The 15,895-nt window shown below is 40.4% G+C and overlaps 3 protein-coding genes and 1 long non-coding RNA gene across 5 annotated transcripts in view; all 4 read left to right on the top strand.

Moving 5' to 3' along the window:
- The first annotated feature begins 631 nt into the window (after positions 1–631).
- Positions 632–6,705, top strand: LOC121814538. Its single transcript, XR_006054411.1, has 3 exons — positions 632–1,488; positions 5,672–5,873; positions 6,150–6,705. It is a non-coding gene; the product is annotated as an uncharacterized LOC121814538 (long non-coding RNA).
- An 895-nt stretch (positions 6,706–7,600) lies between these two features.
- prdx4 (peroxiredoxin 4) lies at positions 7,601–10,905 on the top strand. The gene is made up of 7 exons (XM_005922235.1): positions 7,601–7,913; positions 8,723–8,840; positions 8,946–9,062; positions 9,235–9,357; positions 9,744–9,874; positions 10,026–10,060; positions 10,782–10,905. The coding sequence occupies exons 1-7, from the start codon at positions 7,706–7,708 to the stop codon at positions 10,830–10,832; spliced, it is 783 nt and encodes a 260-aa protein (XP_005922297.1). The 5' UTR covers positions 7,601–7,705; the 3' UTR covers positions 10,833–10,905.
- Positions 10,906–12,062: 1,157 nt separating this feature from the next.
- Positions 12,063–13,573, top strand: LOC102300379 (diamine acetyltransferase 1). The gene is made up of 6 exons (XM_005922234.3): positions 12,063–12,308; positions 12,400–12,451; positions 12,550–12,630; positions 12,736–12,837; positions 12,981–13,021; positions 13,122–13,573. Exons 1-6 carry the CDS (start codon positions 12,243–12,245, stop codon positions 13,287–13,289), a joined length of 510 nt encoding a protein of 169 aa, XP_005922296.1. The 5' UTR covers positions 12,063–12,242; the 3' UTR covers positions 13,290–13,573.
- A 560-nt stretch (positions 13,574–14,133) lies between these two features.
- The window catches only part of LOC102299651 (zinc finger Y-chromosomal protein 1), a 9,049-nt gene continuing 7,287 nt past the window's right edge, over positions 14,134–15,895 (top strand). The window contains exon 1 of one of the 2 annotated variants that reach the window (XM_005922231.2): positions 14,134–14,668. The gene's annotated coding sequence lies outside the window, so the exon portion shown is untranslated. The remainder of the gene's footprint in view (positions 14,669–15,895) is intronic. The other variant, XM_005922233.3, reaches the window with a different exon arrangement.

Genomic DNA, 15,895 nt, shown 5'->3' with positions numbered 1-15,895 from the left:
GTCTATTGAACCCTGCAAAAATCACAGGTCAAAAACGAAAATGGCTTAAAATTATTTTCTAAGATGTTGGGCAAATCTGCCACCAAAAAAGCTCCAATGTGGCCTTGATTCTCCAAGGGCAACTCCAACCAAAATACCATCCTTCCAAAGATAATTGTTATTGTGGAAGCTGTTTAACACCTCAGTCCAAGAGAATTTAATAATGTAACTGGGTTTAGCTGCAAATGCAAATACACATTTTGCATCTTCTCTCCCATTAAACCATTTTAGTCAACCATTGTGTTCTATTGTGAGAAATTATACGCAGTTACTCCCATTAGCATATAAATTGCACATAGGATGGATGGAGGTAGTGACTTGCCCATAGTTGTGTATCCTTGGGCAAGATACTAACCCCAAGTTGCTCTCCGATGGATGAATGTGTGTGAATGTAGTTAGAAAGCACTAAGTACAGATAAAGTGCTTGTGAGAATGGGTGTGATTGGGTGAATGTGGCATGTTGTATAGAGCGCTTTGAGTACTCCGGGAGAGTAGAAAAGCGCTATATAAGAATCAGTCCATTTACCAATCAAATTTTTATGGAGTGCTTTCTCCCAATCTTCATCAGAGAATGAAACCAACATATGTTTACTCTATTCTTCTCTTATTTGATTAACAGAAGGATTGATTTCATTCATTATCTGAGTATATATCATTGATACTCTTCTTTTGTTTAATAAATTGACCTTCAGCAAAGAGTCTAAACAGGATGTTGGGAAGTATCTGGAAAATTTACGTACAAAGTCTCTAATGTTATTGTTTTATTCACAGACTGTAGATTATTTTTTATTCAGAATCAAAGAATCAAAATAACAGAATTACAAAGTGCCTTCATGCTACTGTTGTAATAATACTGAACTGAACTTAAATGAGCTGAACTGTGCTATACAGTGATTGATGAATTTGTTAGACACCATCCAGTGTAATTTTTATGCCACACTGCCACAAATTAAGTGTATTGGTAATCATTTTTGTATTTCTGTAATGGTTAATCCACCAGAGTGCACAAGCTCTTTAATCCAAATGATATTTTAATGCTAATTTATAAATATTGATTCATTTCTAACTTCTCACAAAGATGTGAGTTCAGTTTCCTATTTGTCTAATCAATGAAATCATTTGTAGTTTCAACCATGTTTTTGACAGATTTCTAAAATATTAATCTTTTTTTATTTTTTTAATGACAGGTGGTCTGACATTTTGTTAAGCACTGTGTGTATCACCATCAGTTACAGTCTTGACAGGAAAAGATAAATTTGTGTCTATTTTGGAAAAAAAATGAGTATTTCCAGCCTGGCATTGTAACCTCATTTGGACAGGTAGTAGCTGCCAAAAGTATTGTTGCTTTAAAACCTTTAGCCCCAACACCTCCAAGAATTCCCGAAGCTAAGCAACAAGGACCTCGGCCTGGGATGTTGCTCTGCCATGCAATAGCCATCGCTAAAGAAAGTAAGTCGTTTTCCTCAGTAACTGTAGAAGAAGCTGTGTACTGAAACTTTGATTTAAGGGATTTTTTAAAAAGCATTTTATAAACGGTATAAACAGCATTTAAAAAGCATTTTTTTATAAGCTACATCATCTACAATCCTTTGGATTATTAGAAATCACATGTGTTTTACTAACCTGGTTGACTATCAGGCACGAAAGCAGACAGTCAGTGCATACCAAATATTGCAAGAGAGGGTAGGGTTGAGCTCCCGCCTGTCCCTTAGCTTAAGTCTGCTGTCTTCAGATAGCTGGTAAGAAACGCAGCAAGGAGACATTAAATACTGCACATAAGAAGTGCTGTACACTGCGGCTGTGTTATTTGTGTTGTTCCTCAAGTCATGTTCAGTGTTGTGTGGTGTAAAAACAGAATAAAGAGAAGACGGGGGTTAAAAAGTTTTCAAGCTCTGGCAAAGCACCACTCACACATCCTGATGACTGATTAGATTAGATTCAGCTCCGGAAAACAATGGACCTGGAAGTAGAAGGAACAGGCTGAGTGCTATTGCTGAAACTTGCACAGACTACAAATGACTTTATTCATCAGGAGGTCAATCAGGCCCTTGATGCCATTGTTGGACAATTGCAGCCATGGTTGGGCCTTTCCTTTGGATTTCTCTGAAGCAGTGCTGGGAGTTTGCTGAGTGGCAGTGTTGTTGCCGTCTTGGTCCCTTGGGACATGAAAACCTGTACAGGAAGTTTGTATATCAGGTTATAGTGTAGTACAATATGTAGTGAAAACAATTTTCGACTCCTGTTGTTCACACTGAGATAAAGCAGTAAATGAAGTAATTCACATCAAGTGAATTACTTCATTTACTGCTTTATCTCACAAGAATCTAAAATCCATCCATCCATTCGCTTCCGCTTATCCTTTTCAGGGTCGCAGGGGGCGCTGGAGCCTATCCCAGCTGTCATAGGGCGAGAGGCGGGGTACACCCTGGACAGGTCGCCAGTCTGTCGCAGGGCTAACACACAGGGACAAACAACCATTCGCACTCACATTCACTCGCACATTCACACCTGTGGTGTGAAAGAATCTAGAATTTGAATAAAAAGTGCAGTTGTATTAACAGAAAATGTACTTTAAAAATATATCTGCAGCATCTGAATAAATCTGTAAACAGTAATTTCCCTCACACAGTATACTGTTGGTGCAGATGAATTGAACTTTAGAAGCCTTTAATCTCTAGCAGTGCATGAGATTGTATTAATTTATCACAGGAACACCTGTAAAACCTGAATCTGCAGAGTAACTTTTTACTGCTACTGTTAAATAAATGTACAAAACTTCACTCCCTTTATCACTCTAAAACTAACTGGTTTTGACTGGTAAGTCATACCTTGTTCCCACATAATACTTGTCCTTAGTTAGTTCCGTATTATATAAGATGTCAGTCCCAATCAAAGAGGATCAATATCAATCTTCTGTCACCTTCCTTGTATTTCCCCTTTGTATAACTGTGGTGTGAATCTTTGCTGGTCAGTAAACTTAATCACTCTCAGTGAATCATAATTTAAAATGAATGACTCTTCAGAGCAAAGCGAGGCTATGTATGAATGAGCTTTTATCCACGTTCTCCTCCTGCTGATCGCTTCTTCCAGCCAGATGATAGCATTGCAGCTTGTCTCACTGCCTGTTCTGTGTTTTGTATGTTTTAAGTGTAATGTGCTCAAGGTTCCTGATAACATGGTCCAGTACCTGCATCCTGTTGGAGAACTGTAGGTTTCTCTCCTGCATTTTTTCAGTGACCTGCAGGTATCGTCCCAGTGGCCCCCAGGATTACAGGCCCGTGGCACTGACCTCCCACATCATGAAGACCCTGGAAAGGCTCATCCTGGACCAACTGTGACCCATTGTCAGACCACATCTGGATCCCCTTCAATTTGCTTATCAGCCTCGTCTCGGAACAGAGACGAGGCTCATCTACCTGCTCAGTCGTGTCTACACCCATCTGGACCAGCCAGCCAGCACTGTGACGGTCATGTTTTTTGACTTTTCCAGTGCTTTCAACACCATCAGGCCGAACCTCCTGGGTGATAAGTATTAGCGATGCAGGTGGATGCTTCTCTGGTGTCCTGGATTGTTGATTACCTGACAGGAAGACCACAATATGTACGTCTCCCACAGTGTGTGTCTGACAAGGTAATCAGCAACATAGGAGCACCACAGGGGACTGTCCTCTCCCCCTTCCTCTTCACCCTCTACACCACAGACTTCAGCCACTGCACAGAGACCTGCCATCTTCAGATGTACCGGGCTGTGGTCGACTCCTTTGTCACGTGGTGTGAGCAGAATCATCTGCAGCTCAACGTGTCAAAGACCAAGGAATTGATCGTGGACTTCAGGAAGACCAGGAAACACTTGACCCCTGTTTCAATCCAGGGGGTCAATGCTGACATTGTGGAGGACTATAAATACCTCGCTATACACATTGACAATAAACTGGACTGGGCTAAAAACACCACAGCACTTTACAGGAAGGGCCAGAGTCGTCTCTATTTGTTGAGGCGACTGATGTCCTTCAACATGAGTCTGTTGTGGCCAGTGCATGCTGGGGGAGCAGGCTGAGGGTCGCAGATGCCAACAGACTCGATAAACTGATTCGTAAGGCCAGTAATGTTGTGGGGGTGGAGCTGGACTCCCTCAAGGTGGTGTCGGAGAGGGGGATGTTGTCCAAGATAAAGACAATGTTGGATAACACCTCCCACCCACTCCATGACATGCTGGTCAGTCACAGGAGCTCGTTCAGTGAAAGACTGAGAGTACCGAAAATCACCACTGAACGACACAGGAAATCATTCCTGCCTGTGGCCATCTCTCTGTACAACACATCCACTTAACACACTGTTTACTGCAACAGCTACACCCACAAGTTCTTTTTCCGTTATTTATTAATAAGTGACTTTTATGTACATATATGCCTGTATAGATTGTGCTATTCTTAGTTAGTGTATTGTCTGTCTCTGTTAATGTTTGTTTATAATGGAGCACTGTAATGAAAAATAATTTCCCCCTGGGATCAATAAAGTATTCTGATTCTGATTCTGATTCTATGTGCAGATGTCTATGTGAATTATTGTAATCAGCCTCCTTGAATGGTTTCATTCAACTTTACTCAACTACTTTCTCACAGTTGTATATAGTGGTTCTTCTGTGGTACTAGTTTCAGTTCAGCAGGCCAAATATTTTGATCACGTTGTAACTAAAGGTGACGTTAAGTCAAGGAGCAAACAGACTGGTCCACCAAGTAAACTACAACTGTCACAGCCACGAATGATGAAACAGTCACTGCAGAGTCTGTATGACCTCATGTGCTTGTTTTTAGGGCAAAAAAGGGAAGAGAATCCGACATCACACCTATAGCACAGTATTTTTTTTCTTGTGAAATGTGATGAAAATAGGACAAGTGTTGCCCAAAAAAGAAGACTTCTTGTGTTTTTGTTTGTTTTGTGGCATCTGTGTCTGAATCTTTACAGAAATGCTCAACAGTCCAGGAGCCTTTGTATGAGGCCAGCTGAGATACAGCCATCTGCTTCCTCTAATTCAGCTTTGAAGGAGTCACATCAGCAGCCACTGGCACAGACAGATGTTACCAACCTGCCTCACCAGGAGTCAGTGTGCAGCTGCTAAACACACAGACATCAGTCAATACACCTCATTCAGCTCATTGGCCTCCTCTGCTGCACAACTTGAGCTCTGGCCTCTGTTTGGGCTAAAGTAGATTAGACTACATTGGACTATCAAAAAAAAAAAAAAAAAAAAAACTCTAAAAAAGCCAGCACAGCTCATGAAAATTATTCTTTGGACAGATAAAATTAACCCAAAGATGCAGGGACCAAACCTTTATAATATATTTATAATAATTTGTGCTATAGAATTTCTAATATTGCGCCAACAATAGTAATAATACTCTGTAAATGGCAGCCTCGCTTCTGTCAGTCTGCCCCAGGGCAGCTGTGGCTACAACTGTAGCTTGCCTCCACCAGTGTATGAATGTGAGAGTGAATGAATAGTGGTATTGTAAAGTGCTTTGGGTGCCTAGAAAAGCGCTATATAAATCCAATCCATTATAAATTGACTCAGGGAGTAAAATTTTATTTAACGTTCAGATTTATTTTTATTTATATTTATTTATTTTTGCAGTGATCCTGATGCCCTCACACGTCGTCACTTCTGCGCCACCCTGGGAAACCTGCTAAATGTTGATGGAGCCATATCCTTGTTGCTGGAGGAAAATGTGCCCGGCTTACTTCTAAGAACTGCATGCACAGATTACCACAGTGCAGTGAGAGAAGCTGCCATAGGATCTTTATACCTGTACAGCCAGCAGGATGCCATGCGTCAGGTAACGAGCTGGTCACAGCATCGCACATGCTCACATTACAATAAAACAATCTCTGTTTGGAGAATTTGGTGCTTTTGAAATAGTTAATTTTTACTTTTTAATTAGAAAAGCAGAAAACAGTTCACACCTCCTGGTATTGAATATAAAGCTGTGCTCTTACGCCCAGAGCTTGTTCTGTCCTTTAGATACATTTGTTGACTGTTTAATCTTTCACCAGTCAGTAAGACACTTGTATTGATTTATTTAAATTATTGCTTTTTTTGCGTACATTTAAAGGTCCTGATGTCTTTTGATGCCAGTACGAATCTTGTTCAGGCTTCACAACATGCTCCTCCACAGTGTGACTATCAGCGGCTCATTGGACAGCTGACTGCACCAGAAAAGTCAGCAGCTTAAAAACCTGCTCCCTGTTTAACTTTACAGCAACATATTTGTCTGAAGCCATGTGTTAGTGAACGACCGAGTCCCCGTTTATGAATCAAAATAAAGAAAGGATGTAACTTCTCAAAAATCACGGTAGGTTTTCTTTTTCATTGATAAAATTGTCATAACAATAATTCAGTCTGTATAAAAGTGGCGAATGAGGAGTTTCATTCATTTCGGAGTCATGAGTATTTCTACAGGCACTGCAGCGTGCTGTCGATTTTTGAAAAGCTTGATGGATTTTTAAGGCGACATTTTTCCATATGCAGATCAACATGTGAATTTAGAGGCTTTCGCATTTCAAAGCCCTTCAAAGCCCAAAGTCTTCAAGAAGTCTGTGTATTTGGGCTAAATAAAGTAGAAAACAGCGAAGCTGAATTTCCGAGGACTGGACGTCGAAAGTGTTTTTATGCTTTTTATGATAAATTTTGTATCGACTAAACCAGAAGTGATCGATACCCATGAAAGTTTTCAGTCTTCTCTGTGTAATTCTATTTGTCAGCTGTCTGCTCAGGAAGGCTGCGTGAGAAAAGAAGCTCTTGTCAGGGTCCGTCAGGGACCTCAAACATGTGTAATGGTATTTGAATTTTGATAAAGTTGTGGGGAAAATATTTCAGGAAGATCTTCTGAATCTACAGAATCTTGAAAGATAAATATGTTAATATGTTAATATTACACAGTCAATTCTATTCAAGCATATGTAGGAAACTAAATTGTTTTAGTGTCAAGTTTCAAATGCATCAGTTTTCTAAATGTTAAAAATACAAACAAAGGCCACAGAATTTTAAGCATAGTTGACCAGAAAAGTTTGACCTTGAAGAAGAGGTCAGAAGTCCAAAGTAACGTGGTATTTAGAATACATCATTCTTTACATGTCTGTATGCTGTCAACACAAACAGTAATAAGCAGCATCACTTTCAATCCTATAAATAGCATTATTGTTACTTTGACCTTCAGATCAATCTATTGACCTTTAAGGAGAGGTCAGAGGTCAAATGTGGCATATTTTAAATCTGTATGTGGTTGCTCTAAGTTACAAGGCTCTTTATCAGTTCTTGACCAATAAAGCTTGATTTTGAAGACATTGGTGGATGTAAGCCAAACTTTAATGGACTGTTAACATTACCCCACTCCACACCTCGACAAAAATATATCAAAATCCATTCAAAACATTTCGAACTATCGTTTTTTCTAGATGAAAACTGGCACTGTGTGTGCACGCCAGTGATACACGCAGTACGCCTGATGGGCTAATTAATTCCAGAAGATGGCAGCAATGTGAAAACAAGGATGTCAGCTACTGGAAAAACCTGAGCGAAGAAGAAGAACAAGGAAGACTGCTCCAATCCTGCAGTAGGTCTGAGGCGCGTTGCTGGTGAGTGGCTACGTGCTGTTAAAGGGACGTAACAATGGAGTCTGCTTTCCACACTGATATGAAGGAGCTTTTCTGTGCTCTGTGCACCGCTCTGCTCCTCCTCGCCACGGTCACGTCTGCAGAGGAAAGCGCTCAGGTGAAAAACCCCCAGTGTCAAAGTTACGCGGGAGGACACGTCTATCCCGGAGAGGCTTTCCGTGTGCCCGTGTCCGACCATTCCCTCCACCTCAGCAAAGCCAAGAGTGAGTTTCTCTCATGCTTTCATCCAGAGAGTGCTGCTAGGATGTCATTTGCATATTTAAAGTGTGCACTGATTAAATTTATTTATTTTTTTGCTGCTTTCTCCTTCCTGTCAAACTACGACTAGCAGCTTGTGCATGTTGATGCAGCAGGCTGGTGCTGCACAGAGCACCCATGTTATGGTTTAATTTTGCAGTTATTGTTAAAATCCCCAGGTGATATCTTTATTTAAAGTTTAAGCCTAACCTGAACTCTCATGGTTTTTGTAGGACACGTCATACTCTGAAAATCTTGGCACGAGCACCTCTCCCCGCCCCTCTGACACATGACTGTGTGTGGCGCAGTACCTACACTTTTTAATACAGACCTGATAACATAAATAACACTACTTTCAAAATAATAAAAGGGGACCACTAAACTCATGTGATTATGTATGGGAGATTTACTGTGAAGATGTCCGAGTCATTTTCATTACTGCAGGTTTTTCCTCTTCCATATGGAAACATGAGTTTGTAGACTTTACCGGGCAAAGAGCGTAATTTTGCCCCTATTCCACAATTTGCATATTTATGACATGATGCAAATGTACTTTTTAAAAGGTTGGGGAAACCTTTTATCGGCTGAGACTAAAGAAGTCACTTGGATAAGTGACTAAATGTTTCTCCCACTGAAAACACTAAAAATGTCCACATTAACAGAATCAACCTTTTGGGGCTTATTCCACTGGTTAAATACAGTGCACTGCTAGTTGTAGTACGAAATACGTTATATTGTGTCCCAACGTTTAACTTGGTTTTTCGTCCTGGTTTAGTTTCAAAGCCTGCACCCCACTGGGAAGGAACAGCTGTCATCAACGGTGAATTCAAGGAGCTGAAGCTGTCGGACTACAAAGGCAAATACCTCGTTTTTTTCTTCTATCCCCTGGACTTGTAAGTACCATCGAATGCACGTTACATTATCACTTTGCACATTCTGCTGGGATTGCTGCACAGCGTTGTTCTCAAGTGAAAGCATTTGTTTTGTTTTTTCTGCAGCACATTTGTCTGTCCGACTGAGATCATTGCATTCAGTGATCGTCTGCACGAGTTTCAAGCCATCAACACGGAGGTGGTCGCTTGCTCAGTAGATTCCCAGTTTACACACTTGGCCTGGTGAGATTGCTGTTTCCATCACAATTTAATGGCTGAAGATCAACTCTAATAAAAACAGATGATGTTGTATTATTTTGCTCTACTACTTTAACCTTTTGTATGTACTTTTGATAGACTTTTATTCATTTTATGATAATGAAGACTGATGTTTTTTGCTTTCTGTTTTTTACAGGATCAATACTCCCAGGAAGCAGGGTGGACTTGGACAAATGAAAATCCCTCTGCTGTCTGACCTCACTCACCAGATTTCAAAAGACTATGGTGTCTACCTGGAGGACCAAGGACACACACTGAGGTGAAGTTATAGCCATCATCAAAGTTTTATAGCTTAAGCAGCTTAAAGAAATATTACTTATTATGTAGCATTGTTATGGCTCCTTGCTGTAAGTTAAAGGTTTTATTTGCAGTTGTAAAACTAATGGTTGCAATCAGTGTGTAAATGATAGATGGACTGGGTCTTATATAGTGCTTTTCAACCTTACCTGAGCACTCAAAGTTCGTTATACAACGTGCCTTAATCACCTTATGCAGGAAGGCTTAAATAGTTCTAGAACCACAAATGGCATATATGAGGCAGAGTCCTGCTTCTGACATTAAGATAATTTACCCCCATGGAAACATTAACAGGAAGCATTGAGCAGCCACTCATGCTCCATTCTAACTCATCCATGTCTTCCTCAGGGGTCTATTCATCATCGATGGCAAAGGTATCCTGAGGCAGATCACTATGAACGATCTTCCAGTGGGAAGATCTGTGGATGAAACTTTGCGGTTGGTCCAGGCCTTCCAGTACACAGACAAACATGGAGAAGGTAAAACGATGGATTTTATTATTAGCAGCTGAAATGTCTGACTGTCTTTCGTTTATGCAGAATACCTAGAAACAAACAGCTGGCTGTCAGCTGAGTCTTTGAGCTGTTTCTTCTTTAAATTCTGACTAGTTCTGTGTTATTGTTTTCACAGTGTGTCCAGCAGGATGGAAACCAGGCAGTGACACAGTAAGTATCACTGGGCCAGTGACTAAGATGGATCCTTAGGCACTAACTGCTATTGTCTTCCAGCATATTAAAAAAAAATCAGACAGGCAGGTATTTGTAAAAACTGATGAGCTGTCTCAGGCTGATTTCCATAAAGAAGACTGTATACAAAGATGGATGTCGTTTCTGAGTCTGAAAAGTGAAAGCATGATGGAAGTGCTTTAAAATTGCATTGTTTCTGTTTAGCGGCCAGCAGGGGGCAGCACTAGTTGCAAAAAAGCATCTGACTGGATTAGAAAATGATCCTGCTGCTCACTTGAACGATGATCTCAGTCTATAGTTTCAAGTCTTCTTAATGCATCATGATTTGATTTGGCAAATTATGGTCCCATTTAGAGTAACATAGACCTTATTATTGACAATTAGGTATACTATGAGATACATTGTCATTGTTTTTGCAAATCAGACCCACCACTTTTTTTTTTGTTGTTATTCCTTCAAAAGAGGTTTTATTATTTATTTATTTAGTTAAAACAGTTCAGTTTGGCCTCGATGGTTGACCTTAAATTATTACCCAGCAATTACACTGCAAAGATAAGAATTCACCTTTCGCTAATTTCTTCCATTGTTAAGTGGGAATTGCACTATGACTAGTTTATTATCAGAAATCTACATTATGTGTCATATAGGTCTTCTTACATGAAATGTGCTGCACACTAATTTAATGATTTCTTTTCCACAGATCATTCCTGATCCTTCAGGCAAGCTGAAGTATTTCGATAAACTGAATTGATCTATTTGTTTTCCCAGTCTCTGAAATCCAACACTTACACTTTAAAATTTCCAATAAAATGTGTTTTCCTAAACTGCTGTGTGTCTGGTCTCTTAAACCATGACGATGTTGAAAGTGATGTTGAAAAACTAGTTCATGCATTTATTACTTCTAGGCTGGACTATTGTAATTCGTTACTATCAGGATGTCCTTAAAAACTCCCTGAAAAGCCTTCAGCTGATCCAAAATGTTCTGCAGTGAGAGTACTGACAGGGACTAGAAACATTTGAACATATCCAGTGACTCCCAGATTCTGGAGATACAGAAATGAAACTACTCGTTTCCTCTCTGCTGTCTGTGCTTTGAATTTGATACAATGTAAATATGTGATGAACAAACATTTTGCTGTTAAAAAAAACAGCCCCAGGCTGTCCAGCATGTGCAGTGAATAATGCAGGTAATGCCTTCAGCATTTACTTAGCACGCTGAAAACTCATTTAATCATTCTAGTTTATAGCTGCAATATGCAAACTTCACTGTGACCTTTGGGCAGCATGATGGCCTGTTGGCTACACTGTTGCCTCAAAGCAAGAAAGTCCTGAGTTCAAATTCAGTCTTTTTGTAGATGCACTTGTTTTTAAAATGCTTTTAAGGACTATTGCAGCAGGGCCCTGCTTGCTTGGCTTTGCAAGAGAAACAAATGCATGCAAAAGTATCAGTGCCACTGTGATTTCAAGGGTCAAATTTGCTCTCGAATGAGTAAAACAAACTCAAATGTTTCATAAAATAAGTTAACTGAAGTTTGTTTATCAGCTGCTGGTTACTAACTTGATCACCTATAGATAATGTTCATCCTCAACCACACCCCTCTTTTTTTAAGCTGTTAAAAGCAGGTTATATAACCTGTTATATAAACTGTTTTTCTTTTCCCACAATGCAAATAACAGCATCTGAATGCAAAGAAGCAGTAAGTTTTAGCAAGGGAAGAACAACCGGCTCAATGTTATGGGTTGATTTTGTATGTAAAATATTTTACACTCATTTTCAAAAGTGGGTTATTCTTTACTCAGCATAACAGATGTGCTTGGCTTTTTTTTCTTTCTTAGGTCTGGTTAATATTAACCTTTTAAACAACATTCAAATGTCGTCCAGTCAACACAAAGATAAGGGACGAGCAGAAAAGGAAAAGAAACAGGATGTAATGAGCTGTTTGCCCATATATGGGTCACCTTTCTTTCTGGGATGTTTAAAAGAGAAGCGTCTGAAGCTGCTCTGCCACTCTGCAACACAGTCAATGCAGTTCTGTGTATGTTGGTTTCCCCATTTCATTGTCGGGGGGTAGACTCCTGAGGAGCGGATGAAGAAACAAATTTTGCTTTTGTTTACATTCAGAGGATTAGTGAGCAAAGGGAAAAGGGGTAAAAAGAGAAAATGGCCAGTTTTATATTACGGACAGCTGAACCAAAGGATGTCTCAGATATCCTGCGACTCATAAAGGTAAACCATATGTGAACTGATAATACTTCAAGCCTTTAACTGGGAGTATGCTTAACTAACAGAAATATGACTAAATGACCTTGCCTTTTAGGAGCTTGCTAAATTTGAAGAGATGGAGGAGAAGGTGATGCTGACAGAAAAAGGTGCTGTGATTTAGCTTCACGATGAAGTTTGCATTGATCTGGAGTTTGAGAAAGCTTAAAGATTTAATAATGTTATGGGTTTTTTTTGTTTTTTTCAGATCTGCTTGAAGATGGCTTTGGGGATCATCCATTCTACCACTGTTTGGTTGCTGAAGTCCCAAACGAGAAGAGCTCAGTAGGTAAAAATGCGCCTCTTAAAAATATTCTCATATTTCTCAGGAACTATAAATGTTGTTCACGGGTCTGATCCACTATTTAATCCCCTGCTCTGTGTTTTCTTCAAGGGTACACTGTGGTTGGGTTTGCTATGTACTACTTTACATATGACCCATGGATTGGAAAGCTTCTGTACCTGGAAGATTTCTTCATCATGCAGGAGTTTCGTGGTATGTTTGATGAAAAGTTTTATTGCAGTGCTAAAGGTTAATAACTAACAGAGGAAAGACTTCTTTCCTACTTTGCGGGACAATTTGTACTCTTTGCCAAAGAACTTTCTTAATTGCTCCATGAACACGTAATCTTTCACCAGGTCTTGGCATCGGTTCAAAAGTCCTGAAGGTGCTGAGCGAGGTACTTTTAACATTGCACACTTCAACATTTTTCTGTTGACAGAGTCACCTTTATTTCAGCTGCATTCACGCGTGCACTTTTCTTTTCTCCTTTTTCCTAGACGGCAGTGAAGACCCGCTGTAGTGCCATGCATTTTATAGTAGCAGAAAACAACACCAAGTCTATTGAGTTCTACAAGAGAAGAGGTGCAGCGGATCTGTCCTCTGAGGAGGGGTGGCGTCTTTTTGCCATTGAAAAGAAAAATCTGCTGAAAATGTCTGCCAAATAGAGTTTGCCACTCTTAAACTTGTACTGATGTCTGGTGATAGCAGTGAACTTTCTCTATGTGATCAGTGACTTGGAGCAGCCTCAATAAATGCATTTATCAATCAGCTGTTCCCTTCTAATCACAAACCATGTCTGGGACTTTTGCGGTCATTGCTAAATTTACACTGATCTCGGAAGTTTGATGAATGAACACTGAAACGTGATAATTACATGGTAATAATCTACCACAGCTGGAAAGTTTGTGAGACTTGAACAAGCATGCTAATAAATACATTAATAAATATAGATTTTGTGTGTTTGGGATTTTCCATCACAACCTACATATCATCCTGTGCCTCTTTGCTATGTTGCCTTTCCCAAGCTGACTAATATTATAGTGCTTTTTTTTAAATCATATGCACATTGTAATTCAATCAGACCTTAGAATTATAATACGGCATTAAGAGTTTCTGGGATCATTTTACTCATTAAATGCTGAAATGTCACAATATAAGAGAAAACAAAAGGCCCCCTTACATACTGAGTAATTTTAACAAAAGTGAAAGTGTAGAAGTGTGTATGCATAAAGATAAGTATGGAGAAGCTGTTACTATTACTGATTAACTGCAATAAAAACCCTATCAGTAGATAAACGGCAACATATTTAAAACTGATGGATGCATTTCAGATATTTTCTGTCTAATTTCTGGAAATTTTTAACTGCACTTTAGTTTTATTTTCTTTTTAGATCACTTTTAATGGAGTTCAAAAGAAGGTACAGTTGTGCTGCAGATGTGGGGAAAAACAGCTATACTTGTAGGCTTAACAAAACTGCAGAAGCGATAGGTTCATTCATAAAGTAGGGCAGTCGTCGGTTTGTTTAAATGTTGAAGCAATGCTCTCTATCTTGAGGTCATAGTTTAATTGTCCTTTTATTGTGATGCACTCTGTTGTTTGGCGCGAACTGACGTAGTCCTCAGTCAAATTATTTGCTGATACACCGAGCCATGGAGCATAAACTAATTAGAGTTACCGCTGCAGCGCACGCTTTCACACGACCCGCGTTGTTCTTTAGATTATGGCCTGTTTGGTGCCTGTCGGGCTGATTTCCACCACAACCCTTCCGCATTTTCCTGCTGCTCTCGGGCTGTGACGTGTCGTGCTGACGGCGGCCTCGGAGCTGGAGGAGCGGGGGGCTGTAGCATGACAAGATCTGGCTCGAGACGTCCTGCTTTGCTTTCAGCGGTGCTCCTGAATCAACCCCTAACCCCTCCTTCTCTTCTCGTCTCCGGCCCGCCCAAATAACACAAAATTCCCGACTGAATCCTGCCCGAGTCTGGGGGAACCAGGCGGCCTGGGAAGCCGAGGAGCGGACAGAGGCATCCCTGCAGCACGAATCTGGTACGCGGCTCGTTTTTGTGCCAAAGGCGTCCGATTTCAGAGCTGTGTTTGCATTTGTACGTGCCCGTGGCCTTTTGTTTTTTTACATGCATGTTGTATTTTAATTTATTTCTTTATTTTTTCTGAGAGGCCGCAAAGGGTTGGGCCTTTTCTTTTCTGGGCCGGGGCCTCAATAGAGGCCGTAATTGGCAAATCAGGCCTATCCCGTTAGCTAGCGAGCCACCCGAAAAAAAGGGATTGTATATTCGTCTGTCGTAGTTGACCATCGGCATTTGTTATCGATAGCTGACAGCTGATACGCAACGCACCATTCAGCCTCAGTTTCGTCTGACACCTTGTCGTCGCCGAGGAGTAGTCTAATAAACGTTAAAATTAGCATTCGTCCAGCAGTTAAGCTAACAAAATGGCGGACGCTTGTGTGATGGAAATTGGTTGTAGAAAAGGTATGTGTGTGTGGGTTCAGCCCTCCTCTCGCTAGCTGGCCGGTACAGAGCGACATCAGTGTGCACTTAACGAAAGCCTCGTTTCTTTGCATCTTTATCTTTTCGCATCTGTATGTGTGCGTGCAATCAGCCTTTTCTAAACGTCTGTTTGCACCGTGACAGTCGGGCTTTGCATGTGTAATCAGTGCTAATCTTCCTCCAGTGGTCAATTGAAGACATTGCCGTGAATCACCTCATCGGGATTTGTGTTGTGCTATATATTTCTCGTAGTATGTCCGATCGCCCGAATTTTTAAAATTAATTATTTTTTTATGTGATGTCGGTGTCTTTTGAGCACAAGTGATGCGGGGTTGTGCCGCACATCTTCCTCACACCGTTGTCATATTTTTCCACCTGGAGGTGGGGGGATGGTACATTCAGTGGAAATTAAATGGCAACCCGGTTGCATCGTTTTCTGTTTACACCTCAGTGTTCCCTTGTGTTAGTTTCAGAGAGATATCTGTGTTGTTTTTCTTGTCCTACATTAGCTCAACTTTACCTCCATTTTTTGGGTGGGGAGGCGAAACGTGTCTTTGATTCTGTTAACTGTAGTGATGCGGGCATGACAATAATGGCACTGGTCATTTTAGTTTCTGTCCGTTATCGCATACACGAGCTAACAGTGTAAAGCACATTTTATTTATTATTATTTTTTAATGTTGTGGTGTCCCTTTTAAAAATAGGTTAAAACCACAAAGCTGAAGTCGTGTGTGTGTGTGTGTGTGTGTGTGTGTGTGTGTGTGTG

This window comes from Haplochromis burtoni, unplaced genomic scaffold, assembly GCF_018398535.1.
Source record: "Haplochromis burtoni strain Fernald_Lab_line unplaced genomic scaffold, NCSU_Asbu1 Contig_56, whole genome shotgun sequence".
Taxonomy (NCBI): Eukaryota; Metazoa; Chordata; class Actinopteri; order Cichliformes; family Cichlidae; genus Haplochromis; species Haplochromis burtoni.
Note: the sequence above shows the minus strand (reverse complement) of the source record. Positions and strands in the feature narration are given on the sequence as shown.

Excerpts from the sequence above, each read along its gene's own strand:
- prdx4 (XM_005922235.1), top strand. The coding sequence starts at position 7,706 with ATGGAGTCTGCTTTCCACACTGATATGAAGGAGCTTTTCTGTGCTCTG. Across the intron at positions 9,063-9,234 it reads CAGTTTACACACTTGGCCTG|GATCAATACTCCCAGGAAGC; the intron begins GTGAGATTGCTG and ends TGTTTTTTACAG. Across the intron at positions 9,875-10,025 it reads CACAGACAAACATGGAGAAG|TGTGTCCAGCAGGATGGAAA; the intron begins GTAAAACGATGG and ends TTGTTTTCACAG.
- LOC102300379 (XM_005922234.3), top strand. The coding sequence starts at position 12,243 with ATGGCCAGTTTTATATTACGGACAGCTGAACCAAAGGATGTCTCAGAT. Across the intron at positions 12,631-12,735 it reads AAACGAGAAGAGCTCAGTAG|GGTACACTGTGGTTGGGTTT; the intron begins GTAAAAATGCGC and ends GTTTTCTTCAAG. Across the intron at positions 12,838-12,980 it reads CATCATGCAGGAGTTTCGTG|GTCTTGGCATCGGTTCAAAA; the intron begins GTATGTTTGATG and ends ATCTTTCACCAG.